Source organism: Lagopus muta, chromosome Z, assembly GCF_023343835.1.
Source record: "Lagopus muta isolate bLagMut1 chromosome Z, bLagMut1 primary, whole genome shotgun sequence".
NCBI lineage: Eukaryota > Metazoa > Chordata > Aves > Galliformes > Phasianidae > Lagopus > Lagopus muta.
Window position 1 is genome coordinate 31,300,647 of NC_064472.1, and position 27,587 is coordinate 31,328,233.

General features: G+C 38.5%; 1 protein-coding gene across 1 annotated transcript; it reads left to right on the top strand.

The window, feature by feature from the left end:
- The first annotated feature begins 2,911 nt into the window (after positions 1 to 2,911).
- LURAP1L (leucine rich adaptor protein 1 like) lies at positions 2,912 to 27,587 on the top strand. Its single transcript, XM_048931013.1, has 2 exons — positions 2,912 to 3,513; positions 26,783 to 27,587. Exons 1-2 carry the CDS (start codon positions 3,295 to 3,297, stop codon positions 27,146 to 27,148), a joined length of 585 nt encoding a protein of 194 aa, XP_048786970.1. The 5' UTR covers positions 2,912 to 3,294; the 3' UTR covers positions 27,149 to 27,587.

The window sequence follows — 27,587 nt, forward strand, 5'->3', positions numbered from 1 at the left end:
ATTCAAAACACTGCAGGATTATATTCCAACTACTTTTCAGCCCTAAGACATCTTAAATACTTTGTTTACTACAAATTAAAAAGAAATGTATTATAAATATATGTATTATTAAAATTGATGATATAAATAAGCTGATACTGCTCATCCCTTATGCATAACATGCCTGTAAATGAATTTGCATTTGTTTTGCAGCTCCTTTTACACTTTGTATTCTAGTATTCCTTGATAAGCATTATCTTTTATAGAAAGGAAAAGTAAGCATAAACTGAAAAACTCTCCTCACAATGCCCTTTTCTGTCTTGTTCAGTGACCTTTGACCATATAGCTCCTATGTGATCAGACTCAGCAATCATTTAAGAGCTAAATCCTGCAAAGGATGGTCACAGAAATAAGGATTTTACATTAGAGGCTGAAAAGCAGTAACCTGGCTATCCATGAACCTAAGATTCACAAAATCAGGTTGATAATGTAATATTTGGAAAATGCAGGTATGACATGTGATGGCACAAAGGTTTACATACAATACTTTCATACATCTGGACAAACACAGTATCATGTTCCAGATCTCATAGATTTAAGATGTCAATAAAAGTACAGAGAAGAATCATTTCAGTACCTCTGGTTTATTTTCAAAGTATTTAACACAACACCCACCCTCCAACTTCTTCTTTTAGGAAATGTAAAACCATGATTTGACTTAAGGGAAGACTGAAGCAGTGCTCAGTACAGAAATATGAATTAACTTTTATTCCTTGGCTTTTATATCCAGTAAGAGAGGCAAAGGAAATGTTTTAACAGTTGAGTGCCTATACATCAAGAGACTGGATAGATTCATTTCCTGTATACACAAAAATTCACTCTTTGAAAGAGTGAAATATCAAGACTTCTGGATACAGAAATGAAGAAGTGATAGGAGGAGTTAGGGAAGTTAAAAACACTGAAAACACTAGAAAACATTGCTCTACATGGCCTTACTCAAAGAGCAAAGGATTCAAAACAATGCCGTATCTCACTTGAAGAGTGGAAAGCACAGTGCAGAAGAGAACAATAATACTAAAATGAAGATAGTGAATCTATTCCACAGGATGAAAATGCAATTTACACAATGTTTTGTTTACTTAAAGAAAAATCTATGTATTTCCTTGAAAAATAGATTAGTCTACCAATGTATCTGATAACCCTGAGGATCTGAGAGGGTGGATTTAATATATGAATAATTTTTTATCTTTGTAATTTAAGACTAAAGCCATTGATTTGCATACTGCTATACTAATGCAAAGGGGTGAGAATCACAGCACAAGACAGTAAAGCATAAATTCACAAATGTGTAAGTTACTTTAGTAAGACACTTTACTATCTGAATGTTGCTATCTGGATATAGCAACACTTACTAAAAATTAACATGAAAATTAGGATAGTTTCTGCTCATATCTTCACTTTCATTTTAAAATAAAAGATCAAATATATTTGAACCATACTTTTTTTTTATAATGAGTTTCTCATGTAACAAAGCCTCCTTTCATAGTTCAGTACTGTGGAGACAGTAACATAAACTTTTATTTAATGAGATGTTCATAGTTCACATAGGAAGAGCTTCAGCACAGTCCTTGTTAATTTATAAAACAGTACAAACAATTTTGATTAGAGTATACATAGAAACAGTTCTCCGAGTAGACAGAAATTAAAACAGATCTTTAGAACACTTACTGTGGGAAGGGGGAAGGAGTAAGGACAATTCTATGTGTGTGGTTGCTTTGGGTTTTCTTTTCTGATAGGAATATGTAAACTTTTTCTGTCATCTGAACTTAACAGTCCTAGAAAACACAAGGGACAATAAATGCCTTTGCTTACATCTCAATTAAAGGATTTCTAGATGGTGTTGTTACATTGATTAAAAAGGTCCAGGTCTTAAATCAGTGCGCTTGAGAAGTTCTCATTCATGCCAACAGGATTTTTGCTTGACTGTGCCAAACCCTTCCAAAGTTCTCTGATCAGTAACTCTTACAGTATTGATTAAATTAGCGGACAAGTAATATCTAGATTGTTGTAACTATATTTTGTTTTCCCACACCACTTCTTGTGGTTGGCCTCACACTCAACACCTCTAATATGTAAGAAGTAGCCCTACAGATGGGTCTGGTCACACAGCATGATTCTTGTGTAATGTTTTTTAGTGCTATAACTGTGTTACAGTGCAACACATCATGCCAAGAAATGACACAGTGCTTCTAGCTCTGCTATCAGCATGGCTAGTACATAAATTGTTATCAGAGTTACAGTCACCTGTGCAGTTAACACACTTTGCTTTTTAAAGAGAAGAAGGTACAAAAATAATAATAGTATGGTGGAATAAGGAGAAATCAGCCTTCCTGCAGTGCAACCTGCTGAAGTGGGAATAACATTCACTCTGTACATACACTCCTAGCCCTGTAAGAAAGTGATCTAAGATCACAGAGCTCTACAAGCTGCCTTTGTTTATTTTTGTTTCTTTTATATTTTTAATCCTTTTTGTTTTCAGTCTTTTTTTTTTTCCTTCTCCTTTTTCTTTACTTTGCTTTTACCTGGAAGTTTCTTTTTCCTTTTTCTTTTTCCTTTTTATTTTCTTCTGCTATTTTCTTTTTTTTTTTTTTTCCTCTTTATTTTTCTTTCCTTTCTTTTTCCTCTTCTTCTCTTCTCCTATTTCATTTCACTTTTCCTTTCCGTACCTGAGAAAGCTCCCTTCCCCCTCCCCCCTCCTCCCTTCCCCCCCCAACCTCTCTCCCCCGCCTCCCCCGAGCAGCACGCAGTCCCCCCAGCCCCCTCAGCGCCACCGTGAGCCGCCGGCCGGGTTGCCCCGTTGGCCATGCGGGGGCGCCGCGTCGCTGCCGCGCCTCTTCTCTAAGCATTACGGTAGGAGGGCCGGGGCGCGCCTCTTCCACCTGCCAGCGGGCTTTAAAGTTGCAGCCGGCCGGGACGCGCGATGATTCGGATCCCGCAGCCCGGGGCGGGCGGGCAGCCGCCAGGGCGTACCGCGATTCCGCTGCGGGGACGGGGCGCGTCCCACCCCGTAACTTCGGGGGAGGTTTTTCCCCTCGCTCCCCCTCGCTAGATTTTTTGGTGGCAAAAGAAGGCCGGGGGCAGGAAGGGGGGGCGTTGCGCCGGGGGGAGCCTCATGTCTGCGGCAGGTCACCCGCGCGGCTCGGGCGCCGGCCCCGGCGCTGCCGCGGATTACCGCGCCTCCGCGCCCGTGGAGCGGCCGGGCGGCCGCGGGTAACGCTAACGCCGTCTGGCGCCGCAGCCCCTCCGAGGCGAGCCATGGAGCCTGGCGCGGCCCCCGACCTCCGCGACGTCGAACAGAAGCTGGGGCGCAAAGTGCCCGAGAGCCTGGCGCGGCCGCTGCGCGGGGAGGAGCACCCGGGTCGCGCAGCCGCCGCCGCCGAGCCTACTCGCGGCCCCGCTGCGGCCCCCGGCCGGCGCCGCGCCGCCGCCCTCGCGCGTCTGGAGACCAAACTTCGCCTCCTGAGGCAGGAGATGGTGAGTAGCCGGGCGCCGAGGGAGCTCCGAAGAGGCGCTCGCAGCGCTACGCACGGCGGCGCCCCCAGGCCCCGCTCTCCTCGGCCGGCCCGCTCGGCGCGGGGAGCGCCCCCGTACTGCGAGCGGGAGCGCCAGGAGCGGCTGCGCGGCACCCCGGGCCCTGACCTCGCCGTGGCCCGGTGCGGCCGGGGAACAGCGGGGAGACCGCCTGCGTGTGAGGCGGCTGAGCTGGCCGGCCCCAGGGCGAGAGGTTCTGCAGGCTTCTTGCAGAGTGACAGCTGGATGGGTCGCTGCCACCTGCCCTTCTGCTGACGTCTAGTTAAAAGCCCTGAGTGTTGGTGTATCAATAAACAAAATAACACCTTCATCTCTCTGTTCTAAATGTATTCTCTACATCACAGCTGTTTCCTGGTGACTTCTCGTAACTGAAGAGACTCTGGAGGTCATGGAATTGGAAGCTCAGATATTCCAGTTCTGGGCAGTGTTTTTCAGAGGTTTATTTAGTTCCAGACAGTAATCCTTCATCAAATGCCTATTTGTAATATGACTGGGAAATTTATTTGTGGCTACTTATTTCAGAACTTCTCGCGTACTTACTGTCTTAAAACAGAAGCTTACCTGCCTCTTTAAGAAAATTTTCAGTGGTGCCACAAAACTGCCTTGTTAAGGCAAAACAAAAGGAACCACTGCACTCTTTGCAAGCAAAAAAGCAAGTCAGCAAATACTGAGTTGTTAGCGGGTACTACTCTGACAGTAGGGAGTTCTACGCACTCAAGCCCATTCTGCTTCGTTTTGGGTTTTTTATTTTTTATTTTTCAGATAACAATCATTATTTGAGATCTCCAACAACTTTTTTAGCTTGTGGTTCTTCTCATGGTTCTTACCGCATTGCTTACTTGATCAAAATCTATACAATTTCCTTGTTGGGACGAAGATTTTGCTGGCAACTTACTGAGGTGACTTGATGCAAGCACTAAATGTGTAAGCACAATGCTGGTGAAGGAAGGAGAGTTTTTAAAGAATAACTGGCAAAGAGGAAAGAGAAATCAAGAGTGGATATCCCAGGTGTTAATAGTCAAGATTGTGACCTCAATCTTGAGTCACTTATATCCCACTTAGTGTCTTGTGGCTTCATAGGTTTTAAGAAATGCTTGCAGAGCTATCATTGCATTTTAGTGCAACAATCACTGTAAACTTGTTGTTAACACAGTTCAAACACTGTCAGCATCCTTCTTGTCAATTATCAAAATTTTTAACTTGCATCAGGGTTTAGAGTGTGTATAGGTTATAGTGTAAAACTCTTAGGGGAATTGAGCTGCAAAGGAAGCAAATAAGGCAGTCAGTTTTCAGCGTGACTGCTGAGACCTGTAATGACAGGCCTATTAAGGGATAAAAATCAAGTGACTTGAGTTCATTGTGTTTTCCTTATAAGTTGATCTCTTCTTCTACATTACATGTGAAGTTTCATGTCACAATGTTCAATTTGCTGATTTTCTGTTTTTCACCTTTTTCTCTCAGCTCTCAGAGTGAAGTGAACATGTTTTAGACTCAGCATCCTTGACCTCTCCTGTTCTCTCTCATTTTAATGTCTGACTTACTGTTTTTTGCATGTAAACAGGAAAGTGTCCAGGTAGATTTTTACTATCTCCAGAGGAGACTCCCCGACCTCTCTGGGCAAGTTAATGCAGTGCTCTGTCATCCTCAAAGTATAGAATTTTTTCTCCTGCTTGTATGGAACGTCTGTGTTCCAGTTTGTTTCCATTGCCCCTTATTCTGTTGCTGCACACTGCAGAAATGAGCATAGTCCCATCCACTTGACTTCTGCCTTTTAGATATTCATAAGCATTGATAAGATCTCCCCGTTTCTTCATAAAGAAGATGCTCCAGGCCCCTAGTAATCTCAATAGCACTGTGCTGGAAACTCCCTAGGAGTTCCCAGAACTGAGCAGAATACTCCAAGCCTCACCAACACTCCAACGCTCGCCTGACCTCACCAGGACAGAGAGGAGGGGAAGGACCATATTCCTCGACCAGCTAGCCACGCTCATTTTTATGCATTATAGAATACCATTGGCCTTCTTGACCACAAGGGCAGACTGCTGGCTCAGGGCCAACCTGTTGTCCACCAGAACACCTATGTCCCTTGCCACAGAGTTCTGTTCCAGCAGGTCATCCCTAACCAGTACTGACACGTGCTTATTCCTCCACAGGTGCACAGCTCTGCACTTAACCGTGTTGAATCTTATAAGGTTCCTCTCTGCCCAACTTTCCAGTCTATCCAGACTTCACTGAAAGCAGCACATCCTTCTGGTGCCTCAGACACTTCTCCCAGCTTTGTATCATCTGCAAACTTGCTGAGCGTGCGCTCTTTCCATTCATCCAGGCCACTGATGATGTTTCAGTACTGACTCCTGGGGAATTGCTAGCTACAGCCTTCAACTAGACTATGCCCGCTAATCACAACCCTCCAAGCTCTTCCAGTCAGCCAGTTCTCAATCCACTGTTCTCAATCCAGAATCCACAATCACTGTTCACTTGTCTATCCCACACTTCTTAAACTTTCCTATGAGGAAGTTACGGGTGAAGTGTCAAAGGCCTTGCTAAAGCAAGGTAGCCAACATCCACTGCTCTTTCCTCATCTATCCAGCTTGTCATGGCATCATAGTAGGCTACCAGGTTGATCAACAATGATTTCCCTTTGGTGAATCCATGTTGGCTACTCCCGATAACCTTCTTCTCTTCCATTTGCTTGATGATGACATCCAAAATAAGCTGTTACATCATCTTCCCAGAGGTGGAGGCAAAGCTGATAGGGCTGTACTTTCCTGTCCTCTCCTTCTTGCTCTTTTTCAGGACTGTAGTGACATTGGCTTCCCTTCAGGTCTCAGACACTTCTCCCACTCTGCATGACCTTTCAAAGATGATAATGAGTGGTCACTTCAGCACTTGTGTGCATCTCATTGAGGCCCATGGATTTGTGCAGCAAGTTTACCTAGATGGTGTCTGACAGATCCTCCTCAACTGGTGGGAAGTCTTCTTTTCTCATCGAGGAATATGGTCCTCCCCCCTCCTCTCTGTCCTGGTGAGGTCAGATGAGCGTTGGAGTATTGGTGAGGCTTGGAGTATCCTGCTCAGTTCTGGGAACTTCTAGGGAGTTTCCAGCACAGTGCTATTGAGATTACTAGGGGCCTGGAGCATCTTCTTTATGAAGAAATGGGCAGATCTTATCAAGTCTTCTTTTCTTCTTCTCTCGCTTACCTGCAGGATCTAGAATTGCTGAGGGGCAGCGTTAGCACTGAAGGCTGAATCAAAGAAGGCATTCAGTAATTCTGACTTCCCAGTCTCTTCCACAACCAGGGCACTCACCTCATTCAGCAGTGGACATACATTTTCCCTAGCCTTCCTTTTACTACTGACATACTTAAAGAAGTCTTTCTTGTTTTCCTCAACGTCCCTCATCAGATTTAATTCCAAGTGGGAAGGCCTTAGCCTTCCTTGTGTCACTGTGTATTCCTGCATGCTCTGATAGTGTTCATATATTCCTCTCATGTAGCCAGACCCTTTTATCACATTCAGTAGACTTTCTTCTTCCATTTGAGTTTTCCCATGAGCTTCTTACTCATTGATGCAGGTCTTTTGCCACCTTCACTTGATTCACTTAGGGATGCACCAGTTTTGAATTTGGAGGAAGTGGTGCTTGCGTGTCAACCAAATCTCTTGAGTCCCCCTCCAATGCTCTAACCCATGAGACACTTCCAAGTGGGTCCTTGAAGAAGTCATAGTTGGCTCTCCTGAAGTCCAAGGTTTCAATCTTACTTATTGCCTTATTTCTTAAATCAAAAGAATTCTGTTACACATCTCTCCATTTGAATTCTATTCTGTGTATGCCCATTAAGCTTTATAATGACTATTCTTTCTATAAGGTAAGGTATAGATACTCTAAATATTTTTTGTGTCATCATCTGTTTTCTGTAATCCAGAATTTGGAATTGAACTATTTTCTTGTGGCTATCCTCTAGTTTCTTTAGTAACGTAGTCTCCTCTATCTGTAGGATTTCTTCAGGTTCATAACCTGAACCTGGGTACCTTCTGGGTTTTTCTTGTGACTTTGTAAAGGCATGATCAATTTAAAAGCAATATATGGTAAAAATAACTGTTTCTGTATCTGTTTCTTTTCTTCTGAACATCATTTCCGAAACAACTAGAAGTACTATCTATCTTCTCAGTATTTCTTGTCAAAACCTATTATTCTTTGGCTCTCATGAGTACCTGAGAGGCCTTGAATGGGTAGAAAACTAGGTAGTATCTGCTGCAGTAGTAAGCATGCAAAAAACTGAAAAAATTAGAAGCTGAGAAAATCAAGAGACATCTATCATGCTACCTTTTCATAGTTGCTCTGCAGTATCTGCTTCTGCAGCACAGATTTTCAGATATATACATGCACGGTTTATTCTGCTTACTTGACTCAGGCTTTAGACAATTTTTTTTAATAGGCATTTGCTAACCAGTGTTTTTCAGATTTGTTCATACTCTTACTCATGTTTAAGATTATTTGTATAGTCACATATGGAAAACTTGAGACTAACTGGTGTGTTGACATCTTCATCTTTAAAGTTGGCCAATCTATGTTGACAAATTTCAACAACATCTGAGAAACAAAGCAATTTTATAATCAGCACATGAGTAAAATTTGATCTTTTATTGCATTTAAATGCATGATGATTCCATTTTTTCCAGTTTTTCATTGTGCTAAGAAGGTATTTTATTGTTAACTATTTTTTATCATCTCATTTCTACCCAGAGCATCCACAAAGTACCTGTAGAAAGCACACACACCTGTGTTTTCTACAGGTACCCTATTGTTTGTCCCCTGACAGTAAAGAACAAGGAAAACACACCTGAACCTGGTTGTGATGCTTAGGAGTGGACTTTAAGGCTAATCTCAGGACATATGTATCTTTTCAGTGGCCAGTGTAAATTCATCTGTACAGACATGGAAATAGGTGTGACTTCTCCTCATTTTAAAATGAGAAATCTCATCTCATCCATCTCATGCACATTTTCCTTTTGTCATCAATGAAATCAATTTTTCTGTTCTTCCAACTACTTTCTACATTCATCATCTTCAGATCAACATTCTAAATCTGCTGGGTTGGATTCTTCTAAGAAGAGATAGGTGGTGGAAATTTTGAGATGCCTGCCATCAAGTTGCCATGTACTTGGGCCTGAAAGAGCATGAATTACATGGTGGATGTGATTGATGTGATTACCTCTCACGTGTTATCTGCTGCAGGAGAACATTAAGTGATGTAATCATATCCCTATTTAACTTAGATGTAGAATGTTTATCTGTGACAGATTGATAGGTGCATCGGGGTAAAACTGTACATCTGCTGACTGAGGCTTGCATTTTGATGGCTTGATCCTTTTGCTATATTGAGTGTTCTTTTTCCCTGGAGACTAATTTTTTTCTTTTTTTTTAGTCAATGAAATCATGCACAGAATACCACACTGTCTCTTTTTTTGAAATGTTTCTACTTTCTTGAAATAAAGACCTGCTGAGCCAGGGGGCCTTCAGTTTTTACAGTGCTGCAGTACTGATAATCCTGGAAACCTTTGAGGCCTAAGGCCACTGCATGACAAGAAAAGCAAGTTGCAGATGCTAGCACAGGTCAAAATGTTCTTTTCTGGTCAACCTAGAGTGTATTGAATACTTACATCTCTTATATCTGCAGCCCTATTTCTGGTGTCTCCTGATCAACTATGCATATAACTTCAGCAGCTACACACAGCAGTAAGTAATCAGCAGGGTTCTTTCTGGAGCCTTAAATGCCACTGCTTCTTCAGAAGCCTCATTTCTCTTTCACAAGCTCTGTGTTTATTCAAAGGGAGAATTTCTTAAGAAAACTTTAAGAAAAAAGGTGATGTGATTTTTTTTTAAAATTTCAGTTCTTTTTTTTTTTTTTTTTTCCAAATCAACAGTCTGTTGCATTTTTGAAAGCTAAAAATGTTCAATGGAGTGTAGTCAGTCTGCACATGGAGTACAAACACTACCAACTTTGCATAAGAATAGTTGGGGCCAGAAAAAAAGGTGAATTATGTCTTCAAAGTCAGAGATAAACTTTTAGATGAGTTTCTTTCCAGTGTTGAGAATTGTTGAGAATCAAACATTGTTAATGAGTGAAGGCCAAGCTGGATAATCTGAATGCAGCTGTTTTCAGGGAGAAGGGATAAAAAAGTTGAAACAATCCTGTTTTGAAGAAGCTGAGTATGCCAGATTTGTACTAAAGCTGCTTGGGACAGAGGTATGTCTATGCTTTCTCATTAGCTGAGTTTTCTCTCCCTTTGCTCTAATGGTTCTGTTCTAGAATAACCATTTTAAAAGCTGATTAACACAAAGGCTTGGCAAAATGAAGCAGAACAAATGGCACTTGTACTCATTGGAATTAAAGCAAATATGATCATTACAATGCCACTCCTCTTTTTCTCCTTCTCCTTCTCCTTCTCCTTCTCCTTCTCCTTCTCCTTCGCCTTCGCCTTCGCCTTCGCCTTCGCCTTCGCCTTCGCCTTCGCCTTCTCCTTCGCCTTCTCCTTCTCTTTCTGTTTTTCTCCTTCTTCTCCTTCTCCTGTCTGTGTCTCTGTTTCTTTCTCTCTCTCTCTCTTTTTTTTTTTTTAAAGCATTTTTACATATCCTTAGCACATAAGTGAAGGTGTATATTGGAGATCTGCTCTAACTTTCTTTTACTAGCTTTTACAGTTTTGAGCAATTTCAATTTTTCTTTGATTTGTTAGATCCATAACTGTGGCTATCTCTGCCATTATTAACTTTTTAAAAAATATTCCTAAACAGTAAACTATTGACTTGAAGTGCCTCTTTAACACTTGCTGTAGGTACAGACTGCTATTTTTACTGTTTCTCACAGTGACATCAACTGACCTTCTTGAAGGCAAGGTCTGGGTTAGTATGTCTAGTCAGCAATGCAGAGTATTGTATCAGATGCTATCAGATTTTTATTAGCTTAATTGAAATTTTTGTTTAAAAACTTGATTGAAGATGAAATCTTAGCTATAAAATTACTAGTGACTAAGCTTCAGGCCTCGGTAGGAAGTCTGATTTGCTTAGTGAGCAATTATTCAGTAAACCCCTGAAGTGAGGCTCTTTTTTAGGAGTAAGGAAAAAAAAAAGAAGTATAAATTAACTTATTTCTATGGGTCCAATGGAATTTCACTGAAAATGGTGATAGTCTTTGATCTTGCTAACAAGTTCAGATTTGCATTGTGTGGTGGAGGACTTAGTAATTTTAGGCAGCATTACAGTGGGCAGGGTGTTGTGGTTGAAAGAGATTTATAGGTTGACAGATTGATACTTTGGGAAAATTACCAAATCTATCAAGAAAATAATTTCTGCCGGAACGTTGCCAATTTTTTTTTGTCTTTAAAGACCATCTTCAGAAGTAAAAGGTGAACAAGTTTATTTAACTTCTGAATTTATACTTACTGCTATTAGCAAATCTAATGCAGTCCCTGATAAAAGGACTTGAATTCTGGAAAGCATCCATGTTGCACTCAGTCTGTACTTCCGGTCATTCTTACTCAGCCATACCAGCTGCTGAAGGGTTTAAGTCCCCAGGAAATATATGTGTGCTTACCTTATTAATTACTGCTTGTTCAGGAGTCAGTGAAACTTTGCAGATACCTGAGCTAGCAGTATCAGTGTGAATTTGCAAAGAGACTGTCACAGTAGCGTTACGGGTACTTCACTGCACTTGAAGATCCAGTTAGACAGTCAAATTACAAACGACATTTTTTGTCAGCCCTGATTTGAAATAATGTACATTATCATTTCATGGTGTTTCTTTCCTGATTACTTTGTTTCAAAGATGGAGGAAGAATTTTGTCTTTGAAGTTGTTTTTTAAAATCTGATTAGTGACATTTCATAATGAAAAGATGTGGGGTTTTGCTGAAAGCTAGATGGCATATGCACAGAGCTCTACAGTTTAAGCGACTTACAGCATCTTTTTGCAAATGGCAAACTTGCTGTTGAAATCAGCAGAACTGACTTTTGTGTGGATACTTGTGACTAACAATAGTTAAAAATAATCTTTCCTGTGTAAACTGGACAATACCTACATTGACCAGAGATGACCAGCCTATAAATGCACTTTTGATTTTTATTTTAAAAAGAAATCCCTAACAGTAACTTGTTTTAAAAAAAAAAAAAAAAAAAAAAAAAAAAAAAAAAAAAAAAAAGCATTTTCACTTTTTTTAAGAATTGCAAGATTCTTTATCTGTCTTTGCTTTCAAGCTTGAAGCACAGTAAACTTTCAGCATTTGATATGTTTATTTCCTAAGAGTTTCATTCTTGTCCACGTCCTAAAAAAGAGACTGGATTCTAGAATCTGGAGCAAATGATGGTGAACATACAGGAGTATAAAGAGAGAATATCAGATCTGCTGAAAAGTAATTCTAATTTGATGTGATTAAATGCGATTTCTCTCTTAGATTTTTACCTGCATTTATAACCATAATAGTTATGATACCTTACATAGAACCAGCTGTTGGTTTCCAGATTACTAATTGCAAAGATAAAGTCATCTGAACATAAAAATTTGTAGGAGATCTTGTAATAAAAAAAGAAGAATATTTAGGTACAAACGCAGACTTGTAGCCTTTCCTTTACAGTTCTCACTGTTGTGAGACTGCTAATCAGTGATGGATTTTCTAGTTCTGGATTACTTGCCCCATGTTGATTGTTTCTTCTGTTGAATTTTGGCTTCAAATTGCCATTATCCTTACTAATGTGGGACTGGGGCCAGTGCAACTGGGGCACCTGGACTCTTTGAAGGCTGTAAAATCTCTATGCATAGCAATACTAAGGTCACCTCAGATCAGAGAGTCTTCATTCTACAAAGCCTGTAATTTTATATATAGGAATTTGTAAATTCTAACTGAAACACAGTTAACTGAAACACAGGTAACAGGCAGTGCTTGAAACTTAGCGTATTTTTTATGAATGCAAACCTTCTGTACTGGAGATGTATTGAAAATTTATGAGTCTGTAAGTTCTGATGACTGCAAATAGCTTGAGCCTTGCTTCAAAATAACTACAACAAAAAATGGCTATATGCAGGTGTATCAGAAAACTGTTAAGCATACATCTTCAGTGCTGAAGAATTGTTAATTATAGTTGTTAAAAATACATATATATATAATAAAATAACTAAAGAAGGAAGCAGGACAAACTTGAATTTGGACTGTCGTGTGAGGGCATCTATCAACAAAGCAATTATAAAGAACAGGATAACCCAGTTCGGGTCAGTAAATTTACTGGGTGCATTAGGAAAAATAACTTCTGTAAGACATTTCATGTGTCTGGCTTTCTCATGAGAAAAGTCTGGAGTGTACTCTGGGTGTACTTTGGTAGATTAAGCTGTTAATTCTGCAGTGCTGTGTCCTTGTTTTCAAGCACTGTTCAGAAGTACCATCATTGCCATTGGATAACTTCAGTTAATGACAAAAGGGAAACCTAATACTAAGAGTTTTAAACCTGTGAATGTTGACCTTTTCAGACACTTAATAAACATTAACTTTTCTGTGGCAGAGAGACTAAGTTATTCAAGGACTGGAGAAGGACTGAAGAGAACTAGGTGGGAGTGACACCTGCAGAACTTGAGGAAGAAGTAGAAATATTTGTTCTGAAATACTGAGTACAGTAAGAACCGTTGAGGAGATTAATAATTAAAACAGTTATGGTTTTTTAATGTAGAAAATAAAACATTCTTGCACAGCTATTCTTTGCAGTTAAGGATATGACTGGTGCTCTATCAGCTGAATGAGTACATACCAGATCTAGCTAGAAAGACATTTCTACCCCACTCACCACAGTAATGCTATTTATGAAGTAGTAAGTCTTGCTCTGAGTGTAGGTAGGTTTTGGGTTTGATTTTGCAGTGTACTAGAGCTATGTGGACATATAAAAGGCCCTGCCATCTCTAATGTGAGCTATGTTCTTATTCTGTGTCTAGAACATGCTGTAGCTGTATCAATAGGACCTATGATGTCAGAGTGGTTTTTTTTGTGTTTCTGTTGATATGGATACACTGTAATTTAGTTGCATTGCTGTTTCTTCTTCTAGTCCATAGGTGTCTGACTAGAATACTCAGTTATTCAGTAGTTGTTGAATTCACAACTGCATAGCAATTTCTGTCAAATTAATGCATCTCTATTGATTGTACCTTCAATGTCTGGATTCTTTGTCATAAGGTAACTATTACTGGAGGATGTGTTTTTGAGAAAAATAGTACTTTTATTCGTTGAAGCAATCCTCTTTTTCATAGTTTTTAAACATTTTCTCTTTGTCATTTAGCTGTGTGCAGCTTAGACATCAGCGGTTTTCTTTCCATGTCCATATTTGTCTCTAGTGAGAACTGGGTTATGTCCAAAGTGAGCAATGTATCCATTAAGCACATCCTGTGATCCAGTCTTCCAGTTCTGAAAAGCTATTCAGTTAAGTACCTCAATAGTTTGCAAGCTCCACAGGATTCTTTATTGTGAAGTGTTCATTGTAGCCTGCTGGAAGGAATTCTTGTAGGCCTCATTTATAGAGCTTTGAGCGATACGAGCAACTCACCTCAAGGTTTTATCAAATCTAGAGGCAGACATGGATGGTCAGTTGTTTCAGAAATGCCCTACACACTGTTCCAGCAATGAGTGCCTTTGTCTTCCAGCAGAGGATGATGTGTGAAATAAAATCCAGCTGAGCATTTCCTCCTTGACTTTGCTCCAAAGGACATTTTTCTCCTTCCATAAGAGGAGTAGAGGAAAGAACACTGGAGAGTTTTAAGTGTTGTACATATGCCAACTGTTACTGTTAGCTACTCTCTTTTTCATGACTACCCAGTCATTCCATAAGTATGGAGAAGTCAAGACACAGCTATGCAACTCTGTATTTGCCAGTCTAATTCTTCTCCCTTCCTATCAACCTGGCAATTTTTAATACTTTATCAAAGAAATGATATGGCAAATTTGTTAGGTAATAGGAAGCACAGACACGTTAAGCTGCCCAGGTAAGTTATTTGAGTGCTTCATTTACTGTGCTGTAAAACAAACTACCCGCAGTACTCCATGGGTCTGCTGGGTGCAATATAGGTGAAGTGAAAACATTTAATGCCTCTGAGGCAGTGCTGAATTGCTGTTTAAATACTGTGAGTTTCAGATTTAATAAACACTTTACTGGCTTAATTTGTAAATTTGTTCACTGTAGTTAGATACCAGTTGCATTCATGACTAAAGTCCTCCCAAAAGGAGAATCATTTTGTTGCACTGCCTCTTTGGCCTGCTACCCTACTGCTGTTGAAAGAGGTGCACATCCAAGACTTAAGATCTAACAAATGGATTGAGCACTGAGCTCAACCCAAGCTCCTATGTTTAGGCTCAAGGGCAAAAGAAAAAGAAAAAAAAAAAAAAAAAAAAAACAGCTCAGCTGCTTTGCATTTTTCTGGTTCATTTTTGGGTTCTTCTGCAGAATCTCTACTAGTTTAAAGAAATGTTCTGTTTGAAATGATTGAACTCCTTTTTGTGACTAAGATGTGTGCTTATAAGGCATAGCAAACACTATTAGAGTACACAGCTATAAAAATAGGAAGTATTTGCTGAAAAAAATGTATTAGTTTATAAAGATTCAGATTCTGACCTTGACTCTTCCAGTAATTAAAAGTGACAGGGAAAAAGAGACCTAGTAACAAGGAGAGAGAACTATGAAGCATTTTTATACAAGCAGAAGTCGGATCTACATCAGTTTGCTACCTCTTCAGAAAACAAGCAAGATGAAAGGTGCCTTTCAGTGGCTCTTCTGGTCTTATTGCAAGCCCAAATTTGTGTTCTGTGTTAGGATGCTAACTCATTCTGTTGTTTCTGTTGGTCAAAGCCAAACAATATGTATTTAGAACAAAGCAAACATGGAAATGCAACTATGTCAACATAATGCTTTTATGTAACTTTGTACAGAAGTATCCTTTCTGTGGAAGCAAGGTCTTTAATTAAAACAAATTCGGATTAGTCTGTGCAAAAACATGCAGAATTTGAGAATTTATACCAGGAGTCATTGTAGACTCAAGAGACTTCAGGCTATAGTTCTAGATTTGTCAAAACTGCTTGGTTAAGAGAGGAGTGAACGTGAAACCAGAGTAGTAAGTTTTAGAGGACTTACTTTATCTATGATTACAAGTGCATTTGGCCTTCACAGTGCCATTTCAACCCCTGTAACTGTCAGTAGGCCTGATTCTTGCAATACACTGAAATACTTTGGACTGAAGTGGTAGCCTGTGGCAGGTTCCTAGAATTGCAGGGTTTGTAAAAGAAAACCGTAAATCCTTCAGAAGTAGAGAATAAAGTCTCTGTGCAAGAGAAGAGCAGCATTACTAGCATACCAGAACAGCAGTTATTTTCTTCCACACCAAATACCAATAGAATTTACTTACTGCTTTGGTAGTTTGTGGCATTAACTGGCTGTGGCTGAAACAGTGGAGACAGTTGCTGTTTTCTCAAATGGGTTAATTCACAGTGACCATCAACTCTTATAGTTGTACATTCACAATTGCAGAGCAGTCATACCATTTCAGAGGAAAAGTAAAGCAACCCCAGCACCAACTCAGTGTTTAAACTTTATTTCTTTTGCTTGGTCATTTCTCTCCTAAGTTTATTTTAATTTGTGTTCTGTTGAACTTCAGTGACCAAAAGACATTAAAAGAAATCTATCCATCTAGTCCAATTTGCGTGCGAAAGTGTGCAGGTAGATTTTGAGTATCTCCAAAGCAGGAGACTCCACAACCGCTGGACAGCCTGTTCCAGTGCTCTGTCACTCTCAAAGTAAAGAACTTGTTCCAGATGTTCGTATGGAACTTCTTGTGTTTCAGTTTGTTCTCATTACCTCTTTTCCTGTTGCTGGATAAGAGCCTGGCCCTATCTTCTTTACACCTGACCTTCAGATATTTTATAAATGTTAATAAGATCCACTCTCAGTTTTCACCAGTCTGGACAGTCCCAGATCTCTCAGCTTCTGTAGAAGATCTCCATCTTTCTCCAATAGAGGAGCCCTGACTTAGACACTTCTCCAGATGTGGCCTTACCAGGGCAGAGCAGAGGGGAAGGATCACCTCCCTCGACCTGCTGGACACACAGTTTTCAATGTAGCCCAGGATATCATTGGCCTTCATGGCCAGCCTGTTGCCCAATAGAACACCTAGGTCCTTCTCTGCAGATCTCTTCTCCAGAAGATCAGCCACTGCCTGTATTGATGTATGCCTTGCAACCTGCCGAACACATTATTTTGGTGTATTATGTAGAAGCATACCTATGAAAAGGATTTAAAAAAAGACTTAAAAACTGCAGCAGCCTACTTCGCTGATGTGTTGGTTAAGTTGAATAATTCAGCTTGCTGAAATGGTGCTAATTTCCTGTTTGCTTTTAGTTTTTTAACCTTGAGATCCCAGTTGCAGATTGGTTGCTAGTTGTTCAACCCTTTCTTAATGAGTAAGAAAGAGATAGAAGGACTTAACTATAAATATCTGGAAGTTTGGAAGCATATTTTTGGTTGAAGGTCTCACAATACGCGATTTTGCTTCATTTCATCTCAGAGATCTCAAATTTGCTAGTACTTTCTGATGAGCATAAAGTTAATGTATCTATAGTAATAAACAGTAATTCTGCAGGATATTGATTGCAGTGATGGCTGAAGTTTTTCTTTTAAAAACAAAAATAAGGCTGGATCTGAAAGACGCTGAATTGCGATTAAACTTAAGAAAGGCGGGGAAGGATAAGAGACTCATTTGATAAGATGTACAGTAATTTTTGTTACATACTTTTAAAAAGATTTAGCTCATAAACATTTGTAACACTTCTGCAGATAAAGAAACAGATCAGCATGTCACTTCTTCGTTAAAGCAGTTCTAAGATGACACGTGATCACTGACAATTACAAGGCTGTCTTGAAACCTATCTTGAAGATTTTTATTCTTAGTCAGATAAACATTCAGTAAGTGAGACAGAAGTTTTGCTGCTAGTAAAGATTTGGTTATTTGATTAAAAATATGCTTTAATAAAACTCTCCCATCTCCAAGGCCACAGAATTTTTACAAACAATACAACTTTGGACCCTGGGGAGACTCAGTCAAATATTTGATTTTTTTTTTTTTTTTTAATCTTGTATCTCTGGTAATATTGCAAAAGTAGGCTTGAATTTCAAGAAAGTTTTGATTTATTCCCAGCAGTAAAACTATCATATCTCAGTTCTGACTTGAATAAAAGAAGTATTGTTGGAAGTGGTTTTGTTTAGTCCTCTGACTTGGTTTGGGTTTTGTTTTTCTTTTTTTAATAAAGAGTAATGAGTAGAGGATTACTGTTGTCTATGTTCCAGCATCATTTTCAAGTTTTGTATATACTTTAAGAAAAACCCATGGTCTTCTATCTCTTTTTTTTACTTCTGCATTTTTCTGCATTTTTATGCAGTGCTATATTAAAATTAAATAATTTAAAGGAGTGAATATAGGGCCAAAGTCCTGAGCAACCTAGCCTAATTCAGAAAGAACAGGTATTTTTAGGAGCTTGTTTTGATCATGACGACGAGCATAAGTAAGGCAAACAATGAAAGATGGTGAAAAAAATTCTGTTTCAATATGCTGTTGCACTCCAGTGGTATCTCATACTGGTGGAGAGGAAACGTATAGTCCTGTGTTGTGATTCTCCATCTATCTACTGTAACACTTTTCGACACCATTTGCTACTGCTGCTTATTGACCTGCATGTTTATAGTGCCATTATCTTGTCTGTCAACATATGTAGGTCCATACCATGATATTTTCTGGGACACTTTCACCTCTGTCATAATAGATACATTTTCAAGGTCAGATGTCTCTTCTGTGACTACAGTATGGGATAGTTAGAAATATTCAGTGAAAATTTCATGCTGTATTAGAAACTTTTTACTCAAACTGTTGCAGTTCCTCACTGCTTCCTTTCATGTAAATTCAGCTAAGCTTTAAAATAATCTGCAGGAAGTTTTGTATTCATTCGTCCTTCTGAGACTTGATTTTTCTCTCAGTGCTTCAATATCTAAAGTTCTGTTTTAGCCTTTATTTTATTGAGGCAGGGAGTACAGACTTAACCAATTACCTTTTTCTTTTTATTATTCTTCTGTTATTTGCTATTAGCTCTATGGAATATATTTCTCTCTGATAACAGTCATTATATCTAGTGACTGTTATATTAGATTTTATGCTTAGGTTCTTCTTTTTCACAATAAGATAAAAAGGCCTCCAAATGATGAAGATTTTATTGTATGTTAATGCAAATGATAGGTTGTCCACAGTCAGAAGCAAGTGTGATGTAGATTCCAGAAAGGAGGAAAAAGACCTTAAGTTCCAATTTTTTATTAGACAGGTAATGTAATTAAACAATTGCACAACTTGATGGCTTATGTTTTCCTGCATGTCTGAAGGGATCAATAAGTATGTAAAAAACTCACATATGAACGTAGGACTTTGTAGGAGAAATGTAAATAACCAGTACTGTAGTTTACTGTATCAGAAGATAACCGTAATAGCATATTGTTTTATTCATATACTTGCAAGACATGCCTTTGAAACTAGTTTGTTGAATTACTCTTAGTACTTACTGAGTGCTCTGCCTTCTGATTATTTTGGTGGTGGCTCAGGTATGATCTAATCACTTCCTTGTTTTAGGTAATGAGATTTTGGTTTCAGGTGTTTTTTCTTCCTCTGACTTGAAGTACAGAATTCTGTTTGTATAAGGAGAATGTTCGCTAGGTGATGTCAGATAACATGGCCTCTCTTCCTGCCTCCAAGTTTAGAAACCTTATTTGCCAAGCTAAGTTATGTTACTACCAAATTTTATACAAAGACTTGCAGTAATATGTATTGTAAACACTTGGTTCAGGATTGCTTTGGAACTGCAGCAGGTTGAAAAGAGATGATGACTAGGCTGGAACTTCTTTTTAAGCTAACAAGATCAAGAGCACACACTGAAAACTTAATAGCTGCTTGTTTTCTAACAGCTGGGATTTCAGTGGCTGAAGTGAATGCTGCCTAAAAATATACTATGAATTTTAATTTTTGGAGTCTTTACAAGTAACACAAAAATAAATAATTGTTTTTTGCAAAAGAATGGAAAAAGTAAGCTGTCAAGAATGCTTCTGTAACATTCTGTAAGAATGTTTTTATAGTGACTCATTACAAAAATGCGGCTGAGAAAGGTCAGTGTAATTTGCTCTGCTTGCGGAAGTGAACTTGATCAGTAAACTGCAACTTCAAATCAAAGACAGTTCTGATAAAGTGAAATTTGTTTAGGTAGCCTTTGTATGTGCCTTATATTGCTTGGAGATTACCACAACCATGAAAAACACAAGAAAGAAGTAAAAAAAACATTCAGTAGTGCCTTGTGACTCAAATCTGTGCTGGAAGACAATAGAAGGGAAGAAAGCTGTTCGTCTATTTAAGTCACTCTGAAAGTAATGCCTCCTATTTATTTTCATGGAAAGTACAACATATGCAAAGACTACAATAACACTCCTTGAAGGAAATTCTCAGCTACAAAACAGTATTCATCAACATAGTCACCACCATTATTTATGCTTTTTCACCAGCATGAACAAGAGCCTGCATGCCGTGCTTGTGAAAATCTGCATGGCCATCAGAACATGGTTTGTATTTCATTTTGCTGTCACTACTGCTGAAATGCCCCACCCAGCAGCTCTCTGCACACTGGTCTCCATAAGCATTCAGCAAGTGCCAATAAATGTCAGTGGGTGCCATGTGTTCCACACGGAAGAGTTTAATTCCATACCTTTGCTTCATCCATACTTCCATTTTTTTTAGACTGCCCCTCTGCTGCCATCACACTGCAACAAAATGTAATGGAATATTTGTTCAACCCGTACTGTCATATCACCAACATCTGGCTCTGATGTCATGGGCCAGAATAATAAAATAGGAGGCATTACTTTCAGAGCAGCCCTCATATGTGTGTAACTATTGACTGAAATTTAAAGAAGGGATGTGTTTTACACAAATCAGTGTGAGGTAAATTACAGTCTGATACACATGGCATGGATGAGAACTGGAGCATTTACCTCAACCTACTGACTATCTTATCTCTGAGGCTGAGGCTGAACTTTGTTTCTGCCTTGTTTTTATATGCTTCTTAAGAAACTTATCAAATGAGAGAGCTCACACAGTATCAGGCTGTTTGGTTGGACTAGATGGAACCATTGCAGTGCTTGAATTAATGAATACTGGTTCACTTTGCGATGGAGTAGATGTGGAACATTCTGACAAGCAGTTACAGTTTTACCTGTGAGTAGATGATTCCTTCTGGCTGGGGATGATTAACTTGTGTGCTTGCTTGCACTCTAGGATGTAAAAAATCTCTAGCTTGTTAACAGGTAATGCTGAAGACTGTGTTCAAATTCAGAAGTCAAACTAGACACCATTGCCCAAAGTGGTTTAATTATGTAAAGAACCTCATGCAAACATCCTGAATAAGTTAGGCAGTTTTGAAACTGGCAGATTTAAAATCTTGCACATGACTATGTGCTAATTAAAGTGGGTTGGAACTTGTGCACAGTCTATTAATTACTCTGTATATTTAAGAATCAGGAATTTTACCCTTGTTTGTAAATGTGGTTTTATTTTAGATCTGTTAAATGGAAGAAGAGGCATTTCACTCTCTCACTGCTGTTGAGAAGCTATTTTAGTATCGTTCTGAGCCTGCTAACCTTCATGTCATATGTGCTACATTTTATAGTTGTTGCTTAGTGAGCAAAGGCTGTGTGTTTGTGACCACATTTAACCCTGTTGTGAGTGTGTGAGCTCAGTGATTCTAATTAAGTAACTTAATTGATTCGCACATTCTGAGTATTGGAGTTCAAATAAATTGCTAAGTGTCTTTCTAGCTTGTTATGCAAATTGTCACACAGAATTGGTTGATGTTTTACTTACGAATTTTATAACTTTTTGTATTTGCTTACTAAATTTGGTCTTCTTACTTTGTCTCACGCAGTCTGACCAAAATAAGCTTGGTTCCTGTGAAGAAGCTGACTTCTCAGGATTAAAAATAAATTATTCTTTAGACATTGATAAATATATTTTTATATATTTTATATCTCAGATAAATTCATGGAATTCATTATTCCATGAAAAAGTGAGGTAAAGAAAGAAAGGAGTTATAGGCATAGGTGGGTAACTAAAACTTTATCCTGAATGACACAGGAAAGTGAATAGGAAAGCAGAAAGCTGTCCGTGGCATACCCTCAGAAAGTCAGGTAGCAATAACACTAATACTCCTGAACTGTAGTTTCATAAAGGCCTTTGGAAAGCATGGAAAGACTCTCTTAATTTAAATTCTGTTTGTAAAAATTGCAATATAGATGGATGTGTCAGTATTAACAACAGGTGGAATTAGCTCCAGTACCCATTGAGTCTGACCTTCTATTGTGTTAATTCTTTCTACAAGTCTGCTCATGCTCTGGGCCACCAAGCTGCCTGCAGTGACTGCTCTCATGCAGTTCCACTTTACTGTGTGATATCTGTCCAAAATTATACTGCTTCAAAAATATGAATTCCATGCTGTCCAGTCCTTGATCGGTGTTTGAGTCCTACAAAGGATCCTGTGCAGAGCTTGGTATCTGAGCTAGATGACTTAACTCCTTGAATCCATTAGACTGTAGGTTTACGACTCCTTGTCTTACCGTGACTTATTGCCTGTTGCTCTAAATGATTGGTCCTGAAGGAAATACTTGGTTATATCAGCATGCTCATTTTCTTTCTCTTTATTGATGGACTCATTGCAACACACAGCATAAGGGCATTGAGTAAAAAAAAAAAAAAAAAAAAAAAAAAAAAAAAAAGGAATATCTTTTAAATAAACTTAGGAATATCTTTTCCTCAGACCACTATTTATAATTGTTGTTAGTATCACTGCAGAATTCCTGTAGTTAGAAGAAGAAAAAGAAGCGCATGAATCCAGGAATCTAAAAGAGAGCGAACTAAGGAAGTGAACTAGTGAGGTTTGAGAGATTAAAAGGACACATTGTATTGAATTTTTTTAGCTTTCTTGGTTTGGAGTTGAGGGAGACTCATGGTATGTGGAGCTGACTGGAAACCATGCCTTCAGAACACATGGCTGGAAAACACAAATCCATTTTGCCATGTTGCAAGTGCAACTTTGATTCAAAGGTAAAATGACTAAACTAGGACAGCTAATGCGTTGTTCTGGGGAGTTGCCAAGAGGTGTTAATAGTTTTTGTTAACAGCCCCAATCATTAGTTTTTACTAAAATCGGTAACCTCACATCCTTTCTGAAAAGCACTGTACACATAGAAATAATGGAAATATTGTATATGTCTGTGTTATATGTTTCTGTGTGAGTGTACACAGATGTGTATGTGCACACACATGTGTGTTCGTAGATATATATATATGCATATATAAATAAATTATCTGTGTAAGGAAGTCATATGTGTGACGTGCTCACAGTATTGCACCTCTGATTATGGAGGACCATAAGCAGGGCTATGTATGTAAAGGAAGCAGTCTCTTATTAGAACAACCAGTGGAGGAGAGTTGTATGAAACATGTACAGGTGGTTCAGGCCAGATATCCCTTCCACACTGAAGGTCTGATAGTGTCTGAATGTTAATCTGTTATGTACTAATCAGTCTATGCTACCAGACCGTGTTAACCAAAAGGTCGTTGTGGTCATTTTCATTTTCAGTCTTTTTTCTTGCCCTGACTACCCATTCAATGTTATACATTTAAGATATGTATATTGAAATTATCCAAACTAACCAACAGGATACATAAGCAAGCCTGTAACCAGAATTTGATTTTCTCTGTCTTATCAAAGTATCCTTATTGCTGTGTGCTAAGATATGCACCTTCCCTGTAGTGGTGCTGTGCTCTACCTTAAACTCTGTGGAAACTATTCTGGAATACCTATATTAACTGTGATTCAATCCATTCGGATTATTTCTGAAGTGCACCTGTTACTGTGCATAACGAATGAAGCTGTCAAATGTAATGAGATTGTGTTGTTTTTAGACCCTCTGATTGACCCCTTTTGGAACATACTCGTTAACTCTAACAGACAAGTAAGTTGCAGCTGTGTATTTGAGCACCAACTTATGTAATTATTCCTGGGATAAAGCAGAAGGCAATAAAAGTCATAGATGAGAAAAACATTGTTAAAGAAAGATGACACTTGCAGACTTCTTTTTAGTGTTTGCTTTAGGAAAAGTACACTCTTGGTATAGGAGACTTGGGACTGAGTGTCAGTTTGGAGGAAGGAATCAAGCCAACTGAATCTGAAACTTATGAGATGTCCATCGTACCTAAAAGTAGTTGTTTCATTGGTGATGTATTGCTGTTAGCTCCATTAAACTTCATTTTAATTATCCTTTTGGGAAATTGTGGTCTCCATACATGCTTATATACAACAAAATTACTGAAGTCTACAGTTGCAATTGGGAAGCTGGGTAATTTGTTGCTGTCACAACAGCGTTGTTGCTGAACAAATGATTTATAGTGATTTATGGGTAGGAGTAGAAGAACTGACTTAAAAATGAGAGATACAAAATGGTCAATCTCTTTTCAAAACCTCACATCTGAAACAGTGATAGATGAACATTATTTTTAAAACAGTAAGTGATAAAGCTATTTTGCATGTTAAATTCTGTGGTACTGGAGTGAGGCTACTACAGAAGACTTTTTAGGGACTGGATAAGATGACCAGGAACACATCTGAAAATTATACAGACAGTCTGGTACTAGCAAAGCTTGAAGGTAACCACTCATTATCTCCTGCTAGCAAATGGATGCACAAAGAGTCTTCAAGCAGTAGCTATTGGGAAAACCAAACCAGTCTTCTATTGCTGAGCGCAGCCATATGGCCTGGAATATCCCTTTGGTTATTTCTGGTTAGTGTTCCAACTGTCCTCTCCAAACCTCTTGTCCATCTCCAGCCTGTTTGACAGTGAGAAATAGAGCAGGTCTTGACACTGCAAAAGGACTGTTCAGCAATAGCTAAAACATTGGTACTCTGTGTTTTGTTCACTGAGCTAAAATACAGTATCTGCACTCTGAAGCATCCCAACCAGAGCCTGTGCAATCTTCTGTTGTGTCTAACAGAATAAAAATGCATTAATATTTTTTTGAAAACCATATCGTGTCAGTGTAATTTGGGATATTGAGAAGAACTGGCATTTGAGTATGTAAAAAAACACATCCAAATTTTACTCTTGGCAGAAAAAAGACAGTGCCATTTCTTCCTGAGAATTCTGATTCAATTCCAGTCAATTGTGTATGAACAATACAAATGCTTGACTTCTATGTAATAATTGGAGAATATCGTAAAGTGCCTATTGTCTGGCATAGAAGATCATACTATTGATGAAATTTTCAACATACTGTTTTGTCTTTTGAGTTGTTGGAAAGCTAAGATGTTATTGATCTATGTAAGAGAAGTATTTAGTGCATGTTAATGTGTTAGAGATTGTGGCACAGATTTATGTAGAGAAGTATACTCAGTGCATGTCTTAAATTGTTGATGTATCAAGCATGTAGTGTGCTTTATCAGTACAATTAAAGAACATGATGAAATATGACACAAATTACATGCTGGACACGATGTCCCATGTATTCATCAAGTCTTTTTCCAGTGGTTTTAAACAAGTATGCCCTATGTTGACACTGTGGCAAAAGTTTATCTAGGCCCAGATCTCACTGAGGATTTGGTTCTATTGATACATCAGACATTTAGTAGTAGTTCTGAGCTGCTATCGCAAAGGGCAGCAGCACTGGCAAGGTTGCAGACTAACACTGTTTTCTTATCAGGATTTAGCTGAGACTCCCTTGTATGACTGGGCAGTTGTTCCACAGATCACACCAGGAATGGCAGTACCCTATGGCTTTCCACACTTGACCACATGGGCAAAACCTGAATTATCTTCAGTTTATTAGATTACCTTTTCAGTGTTATCACTTGTTTCATGAGGTGAATAGGAGATTCCAGAGAAACCTTTTGCAAACACTGGTTATTTCAGATAACAAAGAAGAGATAAATTATTAATTAAACACTAAGGCCTCAATTTTATGTGTCATCTCATTGTGGAAATTTCAGTAAAAGTGGTTTGTTAAATTTGTCTAATAAGAGAAGCATAAAGGTTGTTTATTTATTATATCTGAGAAATGCAGCACTGTAATATGCGTTTACCATTAACATGATATAGGCATTAGGAATTACCATTAATCCTTTACCTATTACACTTCTATTTGTATGCATCAACCACGACAATTAAGCTGTGAAGTAGGACTCAGTGTGTATTTTAATTAGTTATTTTGCACAAATTGCCACGCTTGCAGACTTTGTGGACTAATAACTTTCATCAAATATGAGTTTAAATAATTTGAATTTTACAGTTTTAACAAGCGCATCTGTTTCTACTCTCAGGAATTTGTTCTGCAGCTTGCAACATGAGTAATGGTACAGCAGGAATAAATGTTAAGGATTCATAAGCCTTTTTCCAAATAACTCATATCTGAAAATTTTAGATTACCCTAGTAGGGTTAACAAGAAGGACCTGAGGTAAATGCCTAGCTACTCATATCTGCTCAGTTGCTGAAAGTAGTTTTAAATGGACACAGATTTATGTTACACTTTTCTGAATAATAGAAGTTATCCCCAGAAATTGTCATAGTAAATATTTTTCATCCAATGATAATATTGTAGTAGCATGTGTACAAGTCTTGTTGATTACCATTCCTATTAATGGACTGTTTACATAGTCTGATCAGATTCCCACTTGAACTTCACTGAAAGGGAGAGTCAGATTGAGTATTAGGTGGTGGGACACTGGAATAGGTTCCCCAGGGCAATGGTCATGGCACCAAATCTTCCAGAGTTCAAGAAACTTGTGGACAACTCTCTCAGAAAAAATTGTTTGATTTTTACATGATCCTATGTGGAGCAACAAGTTGAACTCATCTTTGTGAGTTTCTTCCAGTTTTGGAGATTTTATGATTCTATGAAAGTGTAGAAATACTTTTTTTTTTTTTTTTTTTTTTTTTAAACTGAGTATTTAAATAGATTTGTCTTAGATGTCAAATGTGAGATTTTAATCCATCTATTGCCTCCAGCTTGTTGTTTGGAGTTCAATTTTAGAGAAAATCAGTAATCTTTTTTATTACTTTTGCTTTGCAGATTAATCTCCGTGCCACTGATGTGAAACTTATGCGACAGCTACTCATCATCAATGAAAGTATTGAATCAATCAAGTGGATGATTGAAGAGAAAGGCATTGCCAGCAGAGGGAGCAGTTTGAGTGGCAGCCTGTGCAGCTTATTGGAAAGTCAGGACACATCCTTCCATGGCAGCTGTAGCAGTTTACAGGACTGTAGTGATGGTCTGGATGGAATATCAGTGGGAAGTTACTTGGACACTTTAGTTGATGATGTTCCTGGTCACCAAACACCTTCTGATGTAGACCAGTTCAGTGATTCTTCTATTATGGAAGACTCACATAAGCATCCCAAAATTGATTCAGATGAGTACTACTGTTTTGGTTAATAAAAGCAAGTTCCAGTGGGACATTCATGCACTTGTATTTATCCTTTTTCTTTGCTGCTATTTTTTTTCACATGCAAAAAATCCAAACTTCTCTTGGAAGAAAAGTATACTATTATATTTTGATTCCACTTCAGAACTATTTTGTTTCTTCTAACACATTTCCTCCTCATAAAGTTGTCTGCCTCTCTCCTCCTTGCCTTTTCTTTCTTTTAATTTATTGTTGCAATTTTTCTTTTTGTTGCTTTTTTTTTCTTCATTACTAATTACTATATTTACAAGTCTTTAAAAGTGGTGAAGGAGAAGCTTTATCTTTAAAATGAGACTTCAGGGGATGACAGCATCAATTTTGTACTCGTTGGCAATAAAATATATTCTGATAAATAAAAATTGTGGACATTTTTCTTGACTACAAGGTTTTGCCTTTCCAAAGACACTATTC